General features: G+C 41.1%; 2 protein-coding genes across 3 annotated transcripts in view; one reads left to right on the forward strand and one right to left on the reverse strand.

Moving 5' to 3' along the window:
• Positions 1-7,459: 7,459 nt before the first annotated feature.
• Positions 7,460-10,146, reverse strand: LOC123728686 (uncharacterized). Its single transcript, XM_045700654.1, has 4 exons — positions 9,873-10,146; positions 9,408-9,525; positions 8,026-8,069; positions 7,460-7,527 (listed from the first exon to the last, which is right to left on the reverse strand). The coding sequence occupies exons 1-4, from the start codon at positions 10,111-10,113 to the stop codon at positions 7,475-7,477; spliced, it is 456 nt and encodes a 151-aa protein (XP_045556610.1). The 5' UTR covers positions 10,114-10,146; the 3' UTR covers positions 7,460-7,474.
• Positions 10,147-12,973: 2,827 nt separating this feature from the next.
• The window catches only part of LOC123728689 (cell adhesion molecule CEACAM5), a 107,157-nt gene continuing 102,594 nt past the window's right edge, over positions 12,974-17,536 (forward strand). The window contains exons 1-2 of one of the 2 annotated variants that reach the window (XM_082961095.1): positions 12,974-13,253; positions 14,036-15,836. In XM_082961095.1, coding sequence (XP_082817221.1) covers positions 13,208-13,253; positions 14,036-15,483 — 1,494 coding nt within the window. In that variant the 5' untranslated portion in view covers positions 12,974-13,207 and the 3' untranslated portion in view covers positions 15,484-15,836. Of the gene's footprint in view, positions 13,254-14,035; positions 15,837-17,536 lie in introns of those variants that run through there. The other variant, XM_082961092.1, reaches the window with a different exon arrangement.

Genomic DNA, 17,536 nt, shown 5'->3' on the forward strand with positions numbered 1-17,536 from the left:
GGACATATACCAGGAGCTGTGCCAGGCCTGCCATGTCTGTTGACTCATCCAGCTGTAACGCATAAAATTCACTGGCTTGTAATTGTTTCAAAACATCTCCTATCATGTCACTGATGTGTCGTGAAACAGTGTTGTTTGATGGAGTCATTGTCTGTATAGTTTTTTTGTCCCTTTCCCCCAGCATTGTCCCAGCGATATCCACGCAAGCAGGAAGAATTAAGTCCTCCACAACAGTATGGGGCTTGCCTGTCCTAGTCACTCGGTAGCTCACCATATAAGACGCTTTTTTTTACTTTTAATCCTCCTTAGTGATGTCACAAAGAAGAATTTTTCAGGACCTTTCATGGATTTTCACATATGTTGACATTTGTTTGGTGCTGGAGATAATGAATATAAGACTGAACAGTGGAGGAATTGCCCTTTAAAAGAGAGACGTGCTTTAAAATATTCAACTAGGACGTTACAAAAATATGACATTGTTAAAAGAGAGAAGTGTTTTAACATTATACGTGGACCTCATTCATTACAGTTAATTATTAAAATTGAGAATATGTTACTGATATATTCTTTAGTACAAACCACTTAAACCCCAAATAGCTTGTCTCAGATGTACTTTTTCTGTACTACACAGCAATTTGAAAACAGAACCCCATGTGCTAATTCCCTGCCACTCCAATACAGACACTTTGGCCATGTTACAGCAAATATAATTTATTTGCATAAAAACTCATTCTTCCATAAAAGCGCAATTATGTCAAAATAAATAGTTGCATTACTCTTTTTTTAAAGGCAGACAAGTTTAAAATTCATTATGCATAATAATCATGTACAGTAGCAGTCAATAGGTGGAAAAGTAAAACTTCAATGACACGCTCACATCATAGGAACCAATGGATTCATTTACATTTTAGTCATTTAGCAGACGCTCTTATCCAGAGCGACTTACAGCAGTGAATGCATACATTTCCTTTCATAAAATGTTTTCCGTACTGGTCCCCCGTGGGAATCGAACCCACAACCCTGGCGTTGCAAACACCATGCTCTACCAACTGAGCCACACAGGATTCATTAGTATAAATGAACTACTAAGTATATTGAAAGGGTTTAATGAGAGGGCCTTTGAAGTTGGAGTATAGCATTACACATGCTGTGCCTTTCCCTGTGTTAGTAAATAACAACTCTATGATTTGTTTGGTAGTAGATAGACCGGAATGTTTGGTTTGGGAGTAGACATGGCACTAGATCATGTACATGTCACGGATGCCTCTGGAACTTTCATCACGCACACCTGTCCCGTATTCTCACTGATTAGTATTTGTATATATGTGCCCTTTGGTTTCCATGGTCTTATCGATAATTCTTCCAATGTCCGTTGGTGCGTGTGAGTACCTGTGTTGTGTATTTTGGGCTTTCATGTCCTTGTGGATTGCACAGATGATTACGGGTCTCATCCTGTGTGTTAATCATTGTGCGCGTGTGTATTTATTCGAGGTACTCCTCATTCTTTTGTTTTGGGTTTCTACCCTGTGTGTTTTGTTACGTGTTTGTTTGGTCTTTGTCCTCGTGCCCTTAACACGGCACGCCGTAAATTAGGGCTTAATAAAACCCCGTATTACACATTCCTGCGTCTGTCTCCTGAATCTCTTCATGCCAACGTGATAGTACAGTACATTTGACATTAAATAAACAATTCTTAAGCATACAGACACTTCTATTTTTGCTTCAAAATACATAATGACTCAAACATAGGTGGATTCACAAATAACAAAAATGATTGGAACCACAATAAACCAGAATAAAGCTGGCAATCATACAGATGATCAAATGTATCTCATGGTAAGTCAAGCCTGCTTTCTCACACATTGTACGTTAATTTAATAATTTAAACATACAAAAAATAGTAATATATGTTATTGATAATAAGTTTGAGGTACAAGCATCATTGTAGAAAATGTCCCAAATAATAAATACAGCTTCATTATTAAAGCTAAAGGAGTAGTGCAGTGTTTAATAACTTCCCATTACCTGGTTGGGACTATGTTGTCCACAAACAACAAGACAGCTCGTTCTATGATAGATGTGTCTGGTACTGAACCTTTCAATTTACAGAGAAGATAGTCAGAAATAATAAGTAATATAGTATCTTTCATTCCTATATTATTATTGGTGTTTTTGTAATCAAATAGCCATAGGGAAAATATTCATAAAAATAATTCCTGAATGTACATCCTGTACACTCAAAAAATATAACCAGAGAAACAAAGCAACTGTGAGAGCCATCTATTGCTAATAAACAAAACAAACATAGGATCAATCCTTTACACATACTGCACACAGGGTTTTTTCATTTCCCTTTTATGATATCTAACAGTACAAACGGTAAATGCAAATGACCAGGGCAATGGTACCCACGTCACCCTGAGAGATGGTGTTCCTCTATGTTGCTATTCTGCTAAACCATGGGATGCATGCTAATGATTTTCCCAATTTGTGGTATAATAGGCCTCCAGTTACCTCAACAGTATGTATGGGAACTGAAAATAGCAATAAGAGAAACTATCTTTAAGGGGTCTTAAAATTCAAAATCAAACATCTAAAATGATCCTTGGTATGACCATCTTAAAACAATTCCATGTGTTAGTTTAGTAGAACATCCCCAGAATTTGGCCCATGGGTGGTCTTATTTGGCCCCCCAAGCTAATTTCTTATTTTTATTATTTTCTTCATTGGTGGACATAAAAGACTGGAAAAACACCAGGAAATCAGCTCCAAGTAATTTCAATTTAAGAAATCTGTTCCCAAGTATTCCCACACATAATAGAGAGACACATGATTGTATACAGATGTAAGCAAGGTTTGAAATGATTATGTTTTAGTCAAACATTATATCTGTTTGGGCTTCTTGCCGCCCGTGGCTGAATCTAGTTGATCCCCTCTCTAGAGGGTTAATGGCACATTAGTGCTGCATTTAGCTGTGGTTTGGGTTTATGTGACATTATATGCTAGCTTGAAAAATGGGTGTCTGATTATTTCTGGCTGGGTACTCTGCTGACATAATCTAATGTTTTGCTTTCGTTGTAAAGCCTTTTTGAAATCGGACAGTGTGGTTAGATTAACGAGAGTCTTGTCTTTAAAATGGTGTAAAATAGTCATATGTTTGAAAAATTGAAGTTTTTTGCATTTTTGAGGAATTTAAATAACGCGCCACGGAATTACACTGGCTGTTGAGTAGGTGGGACGCGTCCCACCTAGCCCATAGAGGTTAAAAAATAACGATATTTGGGAGATTATTTCCTTTTCAAACAACCAAAAGTGAGCAGTTGTAATCTGAATAAAGGGAAAAAGGCCATTCTTGAACATAGGATGAGACATTCCTACCAATTTACTAGAGAACAAGTTTGGATTTAAGTATAACTTTTGTATGACTGATGCCTTTAGTGAGAGATCTAATGCTTTAATATTTAATAATTTCTGCCCTCCGAATTCATATTCATTATATAAATAGGCCTTTTTAATTTTGTCTGGCTTGCCATTCCAAATAAAATTGAATATTTTTTGTTCATATAATTTAAAAAGCAGGTGTAGGCAAAACCATAAGCAAATAGGTAAACTGTGATATGACTAAACAGTTAATCAGGGTGATTTTTCCACAAATAGACAGGTATTTTCCTTTCCATGGTAGCAAGATCTTATCTATTTTTGCTAACTTTCTATAAACATTTATTGGAGTGAGATCATTTCTTTCTTTTGGGATTTGTATACCGAGTATGTCCACACCTCCTTCAGACCATTTAATTGGTAAATTACACGGTAATGTAAAATTAGCATTTTTTTGTGATCCAATACGTAATATCATAATAATATCACTTATCATAATTTGGTTTTAATCCAGAGAGGATAGCAAAAGTATCTAGATCCTCTATGAGGCCGTGGAGAGATTCTAATTGTGGTTTTAAAAGAAAACATGAATCATCAGCGTATAATGACACCTTAGATTTTAAGCCACAGATTTCTAATCCCTAAATATTATTGTTGGATCTAATTTTAACAGCTAACATTTTGATGGCAATAATAAATAGATATGCCGATAGTGGACAACCTTGTTTTAATCCTCTAGATAGTTTAAAACTTTCTGAGATGTAGCCATTATTTACTATTTTACACCTAGGGTTACTATACATAACTTTAACCCATTTTATAAAAGATTCCCCAAAATTGAAATTTTCGAGGCATTTAGATATAAACTCCAGTTGTACTTTATCAAAAGCCTTTTCAAAATCAGATATGAAAACCAGGCCTGATGTCCCCGATATATCATAGTACTCTATTGTTTCCAGTACTTGTCTTATATTATCTCCAATGTATCGTCCATGTAAAAAACATGTCTGATTAGGATGAATAATATCTGACAATACTTTTTTAATTGTAACTGCCAAGCATTTTGCTAGGAATTTTGCATCACAACACTGAAGTGTAAGAGGCCGCCACTATTTTAAATGGACTGGATCTTTATATACACCACTTGGGTCCTGTTTCAGTAATAATGATATCAGACCTTCTTGTTGCGTGTCTGATAATCTACCATTTATATAGGAGTGGTTAAAACATGCTAATAATGATCCTCTGAGAATATCAAAAAAAGTTTCTTATACTTCCACTGGTATGCCATCCAGCCCTGGAGTTTTCCCAGCCTTAATAAAGGCTTTAATTGCATCAAGAAGTTCCTCCTCTGTAATTTGGACTTCACATGAGTCTTTCTGTGCAGATGTTAATTTTACATTATTATTAGGGAAAAAATCCATACAATTAGCTTCAGTTAGTGGAGATGGAGGAGACTGAAACAAAAACATATTCTTAACCTGTTTGGGATAGGGGGCAGTATTTTCACGGCCGGATAAAAAACGTACCCGATTTAAACTGGTTACTACTCTTACCCAGAAACGAGAATATGCATATAATTAGTAGATTTGGATAGAAAACACTGAAGTTTCTAAAACTGTTTGAATGGTGTCTGTGAGTATAACAGAACTCATATGGCAGTCAAAACCCTGAGACAAATCCTAACAGGAAGTGGAAATCTGATTTGTGGAATCACTTTCAAGCCTTTGCCTATGAAACACATTGTGGGTTAGGATTCATTTAGCACTTCCTAAGGCTTCCACTAGATGTCAACAGTCTTTACAAAGTGGTTTGAGTCTTCTCCGGTAAAAACTGACCGAACGAGAGGCCTGGAAAGTTTGTCATAGAGGGAGGGCCATTACTACTATGACGCGCATGCCCGTGGGTACTCTTTCGTTCCGAAATGTTTTGTAAGACAATGCAATCGTCCGCCTTGAATATTATTGAAGTTCTGATTGAAAAAGGCCCTAAAGATGTATGTTATACAACGTTTGACATGTTTGAACGAACGTAAATACATTTTATTTGCACATTCGTGACGACAAGTCCCGCGCGCTTCCTACATTTTGAGTAGCCTTCGGAACGCGCTAACAAGAAGGAGCTATTGGGATATAAATTATTAACTTTTTCGAACAAAACTACATTTGTTGTGGACCTGGGACTCCTGGAAGTGCCTTCTGATGAAGATAATCAAATGTTAGTGAATATTTACAATAGTATATTTGATTTTAGATGAGTCCAAGATGGCGCTAACCTGTATCGCCTAGCCTATTTTTCGGAGCATAGCACCTCGTTTATTGCAACATGTGATTTCCCAGTAAAGTTATTTTTAAATCTGGCAATGCGGTTGCATTCACGAGATGTTAATCTATAATTCTTTGAATGACAATATTATATTTTACCAATGTTTTCGAATAGTAATTTTGTAAATTGTAGCGCTGCTCACCGGAAGCATTTGAGGGAAAATATTTTCTGAACGTCACGCGCCGATGTAAAATGCTGTTTTTATATATAAATATGAACTTTATCAAACAAAAAATGCATGTATTGTGTAACATGATGTCCTAGGAGTGTCATCTGATGAAGATTGTCAAAGGTTAGTGCTGCATTTAGCTGTGTTTTGGGTATTTGTGATGCATGCTAGTTGCGTTGAAAATGGCAGTGTGATTATTTTTGGCAGGGTACTCTCCTAACATAATCTAATGTTTTGCTTTTGCTGTAAAGCCTTTTTGAAATCGGACAACGTGGTTCGATTCAGGAGAGGTGTATCTATAAAATGGTGTAAAATAGTCAAATGTTTGAGAAATTGAAGTTATAGCATTTATGAGGTATTTGTATTTCGCGCGACGCGATTCCACTGGCTGTTGACTAAGGTGGGACGCCCACGTTGCCCAGACAGGTTAAAGTTAGCGAGGGAAATATAAGTCTCCAGCTTCAGCAATTTTTGCAATTTTTTCCAGTCATTGGCAGCAGAGAACTGGAAGGAAAGGCGGCCAAAGGAGGTGTTGGCATTGGGGATGACCAGTGAAATATACCTGCTGGAGCGCATGTTACGGGTGGGTGTTGTTATCGTGACCAGTGAGCTGAGATAAGGCGGAGCTTTACCTAGCAAAGACTTATAGATGACCTGGAGCCAGTGGGTCTGGCGACGAATATGTAGCGAGGGCCAGCCGACGAGAGCATACAGGTCGCAGTGGTGGGTGGTATATGGGGCTTTGGTGACAAAACGGATGGCACTGTGATAGACTGCATCCAGTTTGCTGAGTAGAGTGTTGGAGGCTATTTTCTAAATGACATCGCCAAAGTCGAGAATCGGTAGGATAGTCAGTTTTACGAGGGTATGTTTGGCGGCGTGAGTGAAGGAGGCTTTGTTGTGAAATAGGAAGCCGATTCTAGATTTAATTTTTGATTTCAGATGTTTAATATGAGTCTGGAAGGAGAGTTTACAGTCTAGCCAGACATCTAGGAATTTGTAGTTGTCCACATAATCTAAGTCAGAACCATCCAGAGTAGTGATGCTAGTCGGGCGGGCGGGTGCGGGCAGCGATCGGTTGGAGAGCATGCATTTAGTTTTACTTGCATTTAAGAGCATTTGGAGGCCACGGAAGGAGTGTTGTATGGCATTGAAGCTCGTTTGGAGGTTTGTTAACACAGTGTCCAAAGAAGGGCCAGATATATACAGAATGGTGTCGTCTGCTTAGAGGTGGATCAGGGAATCACCCGCAGCAAGAGCGACATCGTTGATATATACAGATAAAAGAGTCATTACATTATTCTCTTCAGTCTTACACAACGCTGATATTTACTATTCTGATCAGGATCTCTGATAGCCAGACAAGCTATAATACAGTACAGGTAGCTCAATGTGCAGCTCTTCTACTCAAAATGGCAGAATCAAAGGAATATAAGCAGGCCAGTCGCTTATCTGTGCACCTGCAGTATGTCAATATTGTCAATAATGGATGTAGTATACACTGATATTACATATTAGCCTGCATCCATTTCAGATAAACAAATGTACTATGGAAGCTAGGAAAACAGAAATACATGAAAGTTAAATGCATGACATGACAGTTCATAGTACCTGGTTTCCTCCTGGTCCCCGTCCATTAGCAGAGCTTTTACCTGCTGAGATGACACACAAACAGCAGTTAGAGATGGGACTGTAGTTTACAGTATATAGGCTTCACAATCCTGAAGCAGCGATCAACTTTGATTGTCTATACACACACCTTCATTGAAAGTATTGCCTTAGATTACAGGCATGAAGCTTCACATTAGTAGGTTATCGTTAGTTTATATTTTGTGTGTCTGTGTAGAAAGTTATGGTGAACAGGACCCGAGAAATTGCTTGCCCACGTAGACAGAGGAGATTAAGTATTTAGAGAGCTGGGAACAGACCAACTGGGCACAGACGTCAATTCAACATATATTCCATGTTGGTTCAACGTAATTTAATTGAAATGATGTGGAAACAACGTTGTGTGTGTAGACATATGGAGATCCATTTACTACTAGTGGTAGTAGACAGAGCAGAAGTGGATGGAGATCAGAAGGTCATTAAGTGGGCATATACATTATTTACTAAATCAATGAATGTATGTGAGACACAGAGCTCATACTTACTGTTGCCAACACTCATTTCAATGGAGGATTCCTTCTTGAAGAAACTAATGTAAGTTAGGAAACAGTCAGTATTTTGGGGAAATTATTATTGTTATTTGCAGAGACACATTTAGGCCCAATTTAGATGAGACAAGTGCGTTATGAACTGCCAACAAATTCTGTACAATTATATTTGTTCATAACAACCACTGACAAACAGCCCTGCCAGCCAAATACAGGGAGGGTCAATATGATTATAAACTCATTTTACTGTTAACTACAGTATACTCTATATATCTCCTCTTCACGCGGCGGCACAATACTTTGGTTGTTATCCGTTTATAATGACTTATAGGAAATGGTCAACTGCCCTTCAATTGACATTTCCACAGCCTTCACACATTGTTTATTACTATTTATTTTGAAACCCTCTCTTATTATAACTCATGATTGCATATCTGATTCCAGAATTGTGTGTTTGGTTACTTGAAAAGCCATACCTTGGAGTTAAAACACAGAGACAACTTATGATAGGGCTCTATCACAGTAAATGGTCTCTAAACAAATGGTGACAACTTAGGAATTCATAATTGACTACCCAACTTTAGAAATCTCTCTCCATGGCCTCTAACCTTATAAGTTCCATGAGTTAAAGTTTGTTAGGAATCTTTTTTAGTTTCAGTTATTGGTCAGAGAGACACATAAACCTGAGGGTCAAAGGTCAGGGAGATATGTCACAAAGCTAATACTTTTTAAACTGAATACAGTTGTGATTTCCCTCTGTGGGTTGTGACTAGTAAACCATTAACCACATAGAAAATTGCAGTGTCATTTAGAACTGATTCTCTTTCAGATACTATTGGGCCTGTGTTGTTTTTCAATGCGCATGTATATTACTGTTATACTCTGTTTCAAAAATGTTCCTCACTATCCACCTCAGATTCGGCCCCTAGGTTAGTTACCAAATGCTTTATGCAATAGACCAACTGATTTACAGGTGGGTGATACTACAGAGAATTGAGCAACAAACAAACGAGACTTCATTGGTTTACTGTCCTGTATCTTAAAGAACTTTAAGTATTTGGTTGTCTGAAAAATCAGCATTGAGCTATGAAAGCTATTTCAAAGCTAACTCAATCAATTTAAGCCAAAGATGCCATACAGAGCAAGGATATGTGGGACAGATAGTAAGAATTCACAGACCCACAATTCAGGCTGTTGGTGTGGGAGACAGTAAGTGATATACTTCAGTGAAATGGATTCCACTATAAAACCTTTTCATGCAAAAAGTTGATATATAACGTCATTCTTTATTTATCACTAAATAAAATAATCTGATTTCAAACTGTCTCATTTCAGAATGAAAAGTGATCTTACAACAAAATGTTGTTTTTTTTACACACCCTTTTTTCTTCATGAAGTAGACTGCCACACCAACTGCCACTCCCACAACCAGCAATACTCCAATCACAATCCCAGCAATGGCACCAGCAGACAGACCTGGAGTTAGAGAGCCCTCCGCTGCAGAGACCAGAGAGACAGCCATACAGAGCTGAGAGAAAGGCTACACACAGTGAACAAGCAGTACTGCACATTACAGTGCATCTAGGTGACAATGACAAAACAACAAACACAACTAAAGGCATGAAATGCTAAACTAATACAAATGAATCATCTTGCATCAAGTTTTCTAAATGGAACATTCTCACACAGCATATCAGCAGCAGATATCGAAATATATATCACTATGCAGGTTACATATTTACATACCTGTAGCCAAATAGCCAACTGTATGTGATGCAAGTTGGAGATCCATAATTATCTACTAACTATGTTCATATTGTCTTTAAAACTTCTACTAACTTTACCTTTTACTGACAGTTTATGGACCACAGATGTTTTAATTGCAATGACATCAATTGTTGCTGTACAGGTGTAATTCCCACTGTCAGAGTATTCACTCTTCTCTTTAGTGAACTCAGGTGAATGTCCTGGTATCTCTGTCTCATTGTGCATCCAGGTGTAACTAGCAGGGGGGTTGGAGTCAGCAGAGCAGGTCAATGTAAACTTCTGTCCTACTTCTATTTCAGTTGGACCCTTGATTTCCATACCATCAGGTCCATCTGTAAAACAGATAGCACCAGTTCCAATGAGAGGTAGCCATGTGTTTGTTAGTTGGTAATCAGTTTGAAGTTACACACAAAAAAAATAAACGTCCCTTTTTCAGGACCCTGTCTTTCAAAGATAATTCGAAAAATCCAAATAACTTCACAGATCTTCATTGTAAAGGGTTTAAACACTGTTTCCCATGATTGTTCAATGACCCATAAACAATTAATGAACATGCACCTGTGGAACGGTCGTTAAGACACTAACAGCTTACAGACGGTAGGCAATTAAGTTCACAGTTATGAAAACTTAGGACACTAAAGAGGCTCATCTGTCTTAGGCTCATCTGTGTGAACGTGCCTTAGGCATTCTGCAAGGAGGCATGAGGACTGCAGATGTGGCCAGGACAATAAGTTGCAATGTCCGTTCTGTGAGACGCCTAAGACAGCTCTACAGGCAGGACGGACAGCTGATCATCCTCACAGTGGCAGACCATGTGTAACAACACCTGCACAGGATCGCTACATCCGAACATCACACTTGCGGGACAGGTAAAAGATGGCAAAAACAACTGCCCGAGATACACCAGGAACGGACAATCCCTCCATCAGTGCTCAGACTGTCCGCAATAGGCTTAGAGAGGCTGGACTGAGGGCTTGTAGACCTGTTGTAAGGCAAGTCCTCACCAGACATCACCGGCAACAATGTCTCCTATGGGCACATCCCCACCGTCGCTGGACCAGACAGGACTGGCAAAAAGTGCTCTTCACTGACGAGTCGCGGCTTTGTCTCACCAGGGGTGATGGTCAGATTCACGTTAATTGTCGAAGGAATGAGCGTTAAACCGAGGCCTGTACTCTGGAGCGGGATCGATTTGGAGGTGGAGGGTCCGTCATGGTCTGGGGCGGTGTGTCACAGCATCATCGGACTGAGCTTGATAGCAGGCAATCTCAACGCTGTGCTTTACAGGGAATACATCCTCCTCCCTCATGTGGTACCCATCCTGCAGGCTCATCCTGACATGACCCTCCAGCATGACAATGCCAACAGCCATACTGCTCGTTCTGTGCGTGATTTCCTGCAAGACAGGAATGTCAGTGGCTAAGGTGAATGTAAACTTCCAACTTCAACAGTATATAATCTCAAATGATTTTAAATTGTGCTTCATTTAAAAAGTCCACTATCTTTATCAGTCAAAGCCTGCAAAGCAATAGAGGGCAACATTGTTAAAAGGCTCAGTGAAGAAGAAAAAAACACACAGCTTCCTTATTAGTGTTAGTGGAAGTGGGGTTTGTGCTACAAATAGGGAAGTTTGGTCATTTGTTCCTGTGCAGTGATGTAACTCATGAATACATGTAATATTTTTCCTCATATCTTCCTGTCTTGTCTTCTACACTTATTTGTGGAGAATGACCTTCAGTCAATCACCGACATTTAAAACATCAGAAGAGACGGAAGACGCTGCAGTAATTTCTCTCACCATTGCAATACTCAATGGAGAGACTTAAAGGGGCAATCAGCATTTGAAACAATATCAAAGCGTAATCTATGCCCTAAAAAGCTGAGGTATGTGGGTGGAAAAATCAACCAGTCTCAAATTCATGAATGGATGCAAGGTCTGACCATCCATGATGTCAAAAGTATAGTGTTAAGCAAGTTTTGAGGCTATATAGTGTTTGTTTACATTTACTTTGTTTATAAACATTGGAGTAAAGCAAGCTTTTGGGTTCTGATGGGGGATGACAGTTGAACTAATCTCATGAGGCATTTCTAAGTTATATTCTTCAAGAATCACTAGTTACATATAATTCATATATAAGTCCAGAAATGGATGTTGAAACTATAGTTTGCCTCTTTTAAGCTGGGCAATTTATCTAAAGAAAGAGAAAGCAGAGAAAAGTGCAATGGACATAAATAAATTGTTCAGCTTTCGATCACTTTTAGAGAGTTACCTTTATTTGAAAATGTAAACATTTTCAATATTCTTACATTTTCACAAATGTACCATATGGCATTGATATCTCTTCAACTTTGTATGACACCTGATATTTTTGTACAGTACCAGTCAAAAGTTTGGACACACGTACTCATTCCAGGGGTTCTCTTTATTTTTACTATTTTCTACATTTTAGAATAATAGTGAAGACATCGAAACTATGAAATAACACATATGGAATCATGTAGTAACCAAAAAAGTGTTTAACAAACCAAAATGTATTTTATATTTGAGATTCTCAAAGTAGCCATCCTTTACCTTGATGACAGCTTTGCACACTCTTGGCATTCTCTCAACCAGCATCACCTGGAATACTTTTCCAACAGTCTTGAAGGAGTTCCCACATATGCTGAGCACTTGTTGGCTTCTTTTCCTTCAATCTGCAGTCCAATTCTACAATGTAGAAAATAGTACAAATTAAGAACAACCCTTGAATGAGTAGATGTGTCCAAAGTTTTGACTAGTACTGTATAACATGTCACAGTCAACAGAATATATTAATTAATGGAACCATTATAGCATAGAAATTGGAGGGAGAAATCTGTCAGGAGGCAATGGCCGTCGTCAATTAAGAATAAATAGAACAATATTTACTCCTGATGGTGGTGTTTAGTTATAGGATATGTAGTCACTCCAACGGAGGAAGTGTCTGAAACTGACGTTTTTTCTATCTAAAGGTACAATCTTCTATTTCAACAGTCTGAACCTGACACTGTTTGGTGGGTCTGGGGAAGTAATCACTCTCAAATTCAGGATTTGAAAGTTGTGTATAACAATGATGGATTATCAAATTGTTTGCTTTAATTAACACCTCAACACCAAAGTCCAGTATTGTTAAATATTTAATCAGCATAGTGTTATACCAGTAGAGGGCAACACTGTATGACAGGGAAAATCCCACACAACTTCCTTGTTGAAGTGTCATAGGAGTTTAGTAGTTTGTTCACTTGTTCTGCAGTCTCACTTGTGAATACAATTTATCAAAATTGTATTTAATATTTTAAATCACAAAGCACAGAGTCTGGGATGACTGAATACCCTTATTAATTGTTTGGACATATTCAATCGGAATCAACAACACTTGTTACATCTGGCGATATGGAAGCAGCTACAGTAGTTTCTCTCACCATGGCAGTACTTTTAGGTAAGACTTTACGTTGCATTCTCAACAGACACAGACACACTGAGGTCAAACAGAGATGTTAATTGCAGAGTGGCGAGAGGTGCAAGAGAAGTGTTTAGCTTTCAGTTATTATTTTACCTTCATAGTTATTTTTCTTCTCCCTAGTGTGCAAATAAATGTTAGATCAACCTTTCTTGTATGTTCTTCTTTGGTAACACTGTACATTAAGTTGCCCCTAATACTATGTAACTACACACATTGGAACAAGGACTGTGTAATTACAAATCCACTTGCTCAAGGTTTTTCCACATGTTTAAGGACTTATGATATATTATGTTTTGTAATTACATGTTTGAAAGTCATCTGTGAATAACCACGTTAATAATTCCAACCAAAATGTGACATTGTTACATATAACTACCATAGACATTAAAACCAGTAGATAGTGATAGCACTGACATCATCCACGTATTCCTATAGAAAATTCCTGATGGTGCATGAAGCCGGAAGTACTTGATTTTGAAGCATGCCATGTTGCTGAATGATCATGGTGATAGTGCTTCTACGCCTGCTGTCACGCCCTGACCAGGTGAACTCTTCTATTTTGGTCAGGGTGTGGCATTTCTATAGTTTATTTTCTATGTTTTTGGTATAGCCTTGCTTTGGGGCGTATTTCTATGTTGGGTTCTGTCGATTCCCAATCAGAGACAGCTGTCGCTAGTTGCCTCTGATTGGGGAATCATATTTAAGTTCCTTTTCCCCCCACGATGTTTGTGGGTTGTTGTCTCTTTTTGTTGGAGCAGTCCTGCACGACGATCGTTACAGAACAACCCACCCTACCAGGACCAAGCAGCGGGAGGAAAAGGAACGCGAGAGATGGGCTCGCGAGGGAAAGGAGTTCTGGACCTGGGAGGAGATCATGTCGGGGAAAGGACCCTGGCGGAAGGATTCCCAGGTCGAGGAGGTGATGCCAGCCGGTGGAAGGAGTCGCAGGCGGCGGTCGAGGAGGCCCGGAAGACACCCCCAAGAATTTTTTTTCGGGGGGCTAATGGGGTGGTCCGGAAGGGCAGAGGAAGAGCCCAGACCACTGCTCTCGTGGGGGATAACGGCGAAGGAGGAGGCAGAGATGTGGCGTAGGGACAGCGTGGAGGAAGAGGTGCGCACGGTATCGCCAGTGCGCTTGCACAGCCCAGTGCGCTCTGTGCCAGCGCCCCACATTTGCCGGGCTAGGGGGAGTGTTCAGCGAGGACGTGTTGTGCCGGCTCAGCGCTCCTGGCCTCCGGTGCCCCTTCTCGGTCCGATGTATCCTGCGCCGAGGACGCGCACTGTGCCAGCGCGCCACACTTGCCAGGCTAAGGTGGGTGTTGAGCCCGAACGGGTGATGTCAGCTGTGCACTTCAGACCTCCAGTGCGCCTCCTCGGTCCAGGATATCCGGCGCCGCTTATGCGCACTGTGTCGCCGGTGTGCGGTCACAGTCCAGTCCGGCCCGTCCCTGCTCCCCGCACCAGGTTAGTGGTGCGTGTCCCCAGTCCTGTCCGGCCCATCCCTGCTCCCCGCACCAGGTTAGTGGTGCGTGTCCCCAGTCCTGTCCGGCCCGTCCCTGCTCCCCGCACCAGGTTAGTGGTGCGTGTCCACAGTCCTGTCCGGCCCATCCCGGCTCCCCGCACCAAGCCGGTGGTGCGTGGCCCCAGTCCAGTCCGGCCCGTCCCTGCTCCCCGCACCAAGCCAGTGGTGTGTGTCCCCAGTCCAGTCCGGCCCGTCCCTGCTCCCCGCACCAGGTTAGTGGTGCGTGTCCCCAGTCCTGTCCGGCCCGTCCCTACTCCCCGCACCAGGTTAGTGGTGCGTGTCCACAGTCCTGTCCGGCCCATCCCGGCTCCCCGCACCAAGCCGGTGGTGCGTGTCCCCAGTCCAGTCCGGCCCGTCCCTGCTCCCCGCACCAGGTTGGTGGTGCGTGTCCCCAGGCCAGTCCGGCCCGTCCCTGCTCCCCGCACCAGGTTGGTGGTGCGTGTCCCCGGTCCTGTCCGGCCCGTCCCTGTTCCCCGCACCAGGCCCACGGCACGGCCTGTGTCCGGTCCACCGGTGACCAGTCCTGTTCCGGTCGGCGGCTCCGCTCCGGAGCCTGAGCATGCCGCTCCACCGTGGTCCAGTCCGGGCCAGAGGGGTAGGGCTAGGGTGGAGGCAGGGGGAGAAACACGCCCGGGGCCAGAGCCTCCACCGAGGGTGAGGCGCCCACCCGGGTCCCCCCCCTAATAGACTTTAGGTTGGTGCGCCGGGAGTACGCACCGTTGGAGGGGGGGGTACTGTCACGCCCTGACCAGGTGAACTCTTCTATTTTGGTCAGGGTGTGGCATTTCTATAGTTTATTTTCTATGTTTTTGGTATAGCCTTGCTTTGGGGCGTATTTCTATGTTGGGTTCTGTCGATTCCCAATCAGAGACAGCTGTCGCTAGTTGCCTCTGATTGGGGAATCATATTTAAGTTCCTTTTCCCCCCACGATGTTTGTGGGTTGTTGTCTCTTTTTGTTGGAGCAGTAGCGATACGTTTATTCTCTGTTTTCACCGTGTTATTTCAGTCTGTAATAAATAACATGTGTTCGCTCCCAGCTGCGCCTTGGTCCACTTCTTCCTTCCTGCACGACGATCGTTACACCTGCATTGCTTGCTGTTTGGGGTTTTAGGCTGGGTTTCTGTACAGCACTTTGAGATATCAGCTGATGTAAGAAGGGCTATGTAAATAAAATTGATTTGAATTGATTTGATAGTGTCCATAACTGGCAAAGGATTATGGTCGATGTAGTCATTTTCATCCTGCCTGAGACAGTCAACCTCAATGTCTATGGTGCCTCCTCATGGCCTGCTGGCCCTTAAATGGTGTTTGTCAGCAAGTTTGATGACAAATGTAGTAGTTGGAATGGATCACTATTTAATTCAATTTCTCAATGTGTAGCCAACTTTTAAATAATTCACAGTGGGAAACGAACCTGATCATAATAAACTCATTTTAAACGAATAAACGAACTAACATATTTTGGGGGTTTGGCTTTCTGGCGATCAAATTTACATAGGCTTTCTAGGGAAGACCTTATGGCACCGCTAGGTTGCTACTTTGTAGCCGACCAGTAGAGCTCTTGACTTCACACCACACCGGACACTGAGGCCTGGTAACTATACAGGGCCAGTATAAACAAAAATCCAGGTAGTCCCAGGGTTGATATGGTCTTAAAGACTAGGACCTGGTAACAAGACTTGTAACAAGACATCTCGAAAATCGTCTTCTCACAAAAATGTATTTAGCGTCCGAATGTGTTGCCCTAAAAACAATTATAGAAAGGGGAGATTCTCATGACAAGATGTTGTTCTTCGCTTTGCTCTATGAGCACCCACAAATGAAGGCTCGTCTGGAGTCGGTACCGTCGATTTGCCAAAATGCTGTTTGTAGCATCTGAACCTTTTGAGCTACAAACGAAGGTGACCCGACTGTGGAAAGGGGAGGTTCTCATGAAGAAGATGGTGTTCTCCATTTTGCTCTACGACCCTCACAAGTGTCACAGGACTCATCTGAAGGTAACTGGTACTTGTTTTAAAAAAATTATGGAAGTATGAAGGTACAGTAGTTTTGTGTCTACCCAAAAAGGGGTTAAATATGTGTCAAAAACAAAACAAAAATATTTCCTGAAATGACATCAATGCATTATGTGCCAGCTTAGAATTGAGACCTTTTCAGAGTGATGATCCAAGGAAAGAGAACAAGGTGCTCAAACGTACTGTAGACTATATTCATGGCAAGGTGGAGGTGGTGCAAAGGGAGAACCTTGCTTGATGTACAGTGTCGTTCTATGCGGGACAATCTCATATTTTCAGGAATACTGGAGAATGATAACAGCAGAAGCTGTGAGGACACTGTCCGAGACTTTATGTCAACTCAACTGAATCTGCCCACAGATGTCGTGCGTAATGTCACTTTCTCCAGAGTCAATAGAATGGGTAAGTCCTCTGGGAATAGGCCACGGGCTATTATTGCATGTTTAGAACATTTTAAGCAAAAGGAAATGGTGAAGAGCGGAGGCAGATAACGCAGAAACACTGATTTTGAAATGAATGATCACTTCCCCACAGAGATCAATGAAAGGAGAAAAAAACTGTATCCCATCATGAAAAGAAAGCGTTGCCTGAATAAACAAGTCTCCTTGGTGGTGAATTAACTTTACATCAAGGCGCAACTGTATCGGGACTCTAGAGTAACTCCCTGGCTATTTTAATCCAATATTCAAATCTGAGTTTGTGTGTTGTAGTGTATCATGAC

The sequence above is a fragment of the Salmo salar genome, chromosome 02, assembly GCF_965601325.2.
Source record: "Salmo salar chromosome 02, fSalSal1, whole genome shotgun sequence".
In the NCBI taxonomy this organism is placed as follows: Eukaryota; Metazoa; Chordata; class Actinopteri; order Salmoniformes; family Salmonidae; genus Salmo; species Salmo salar.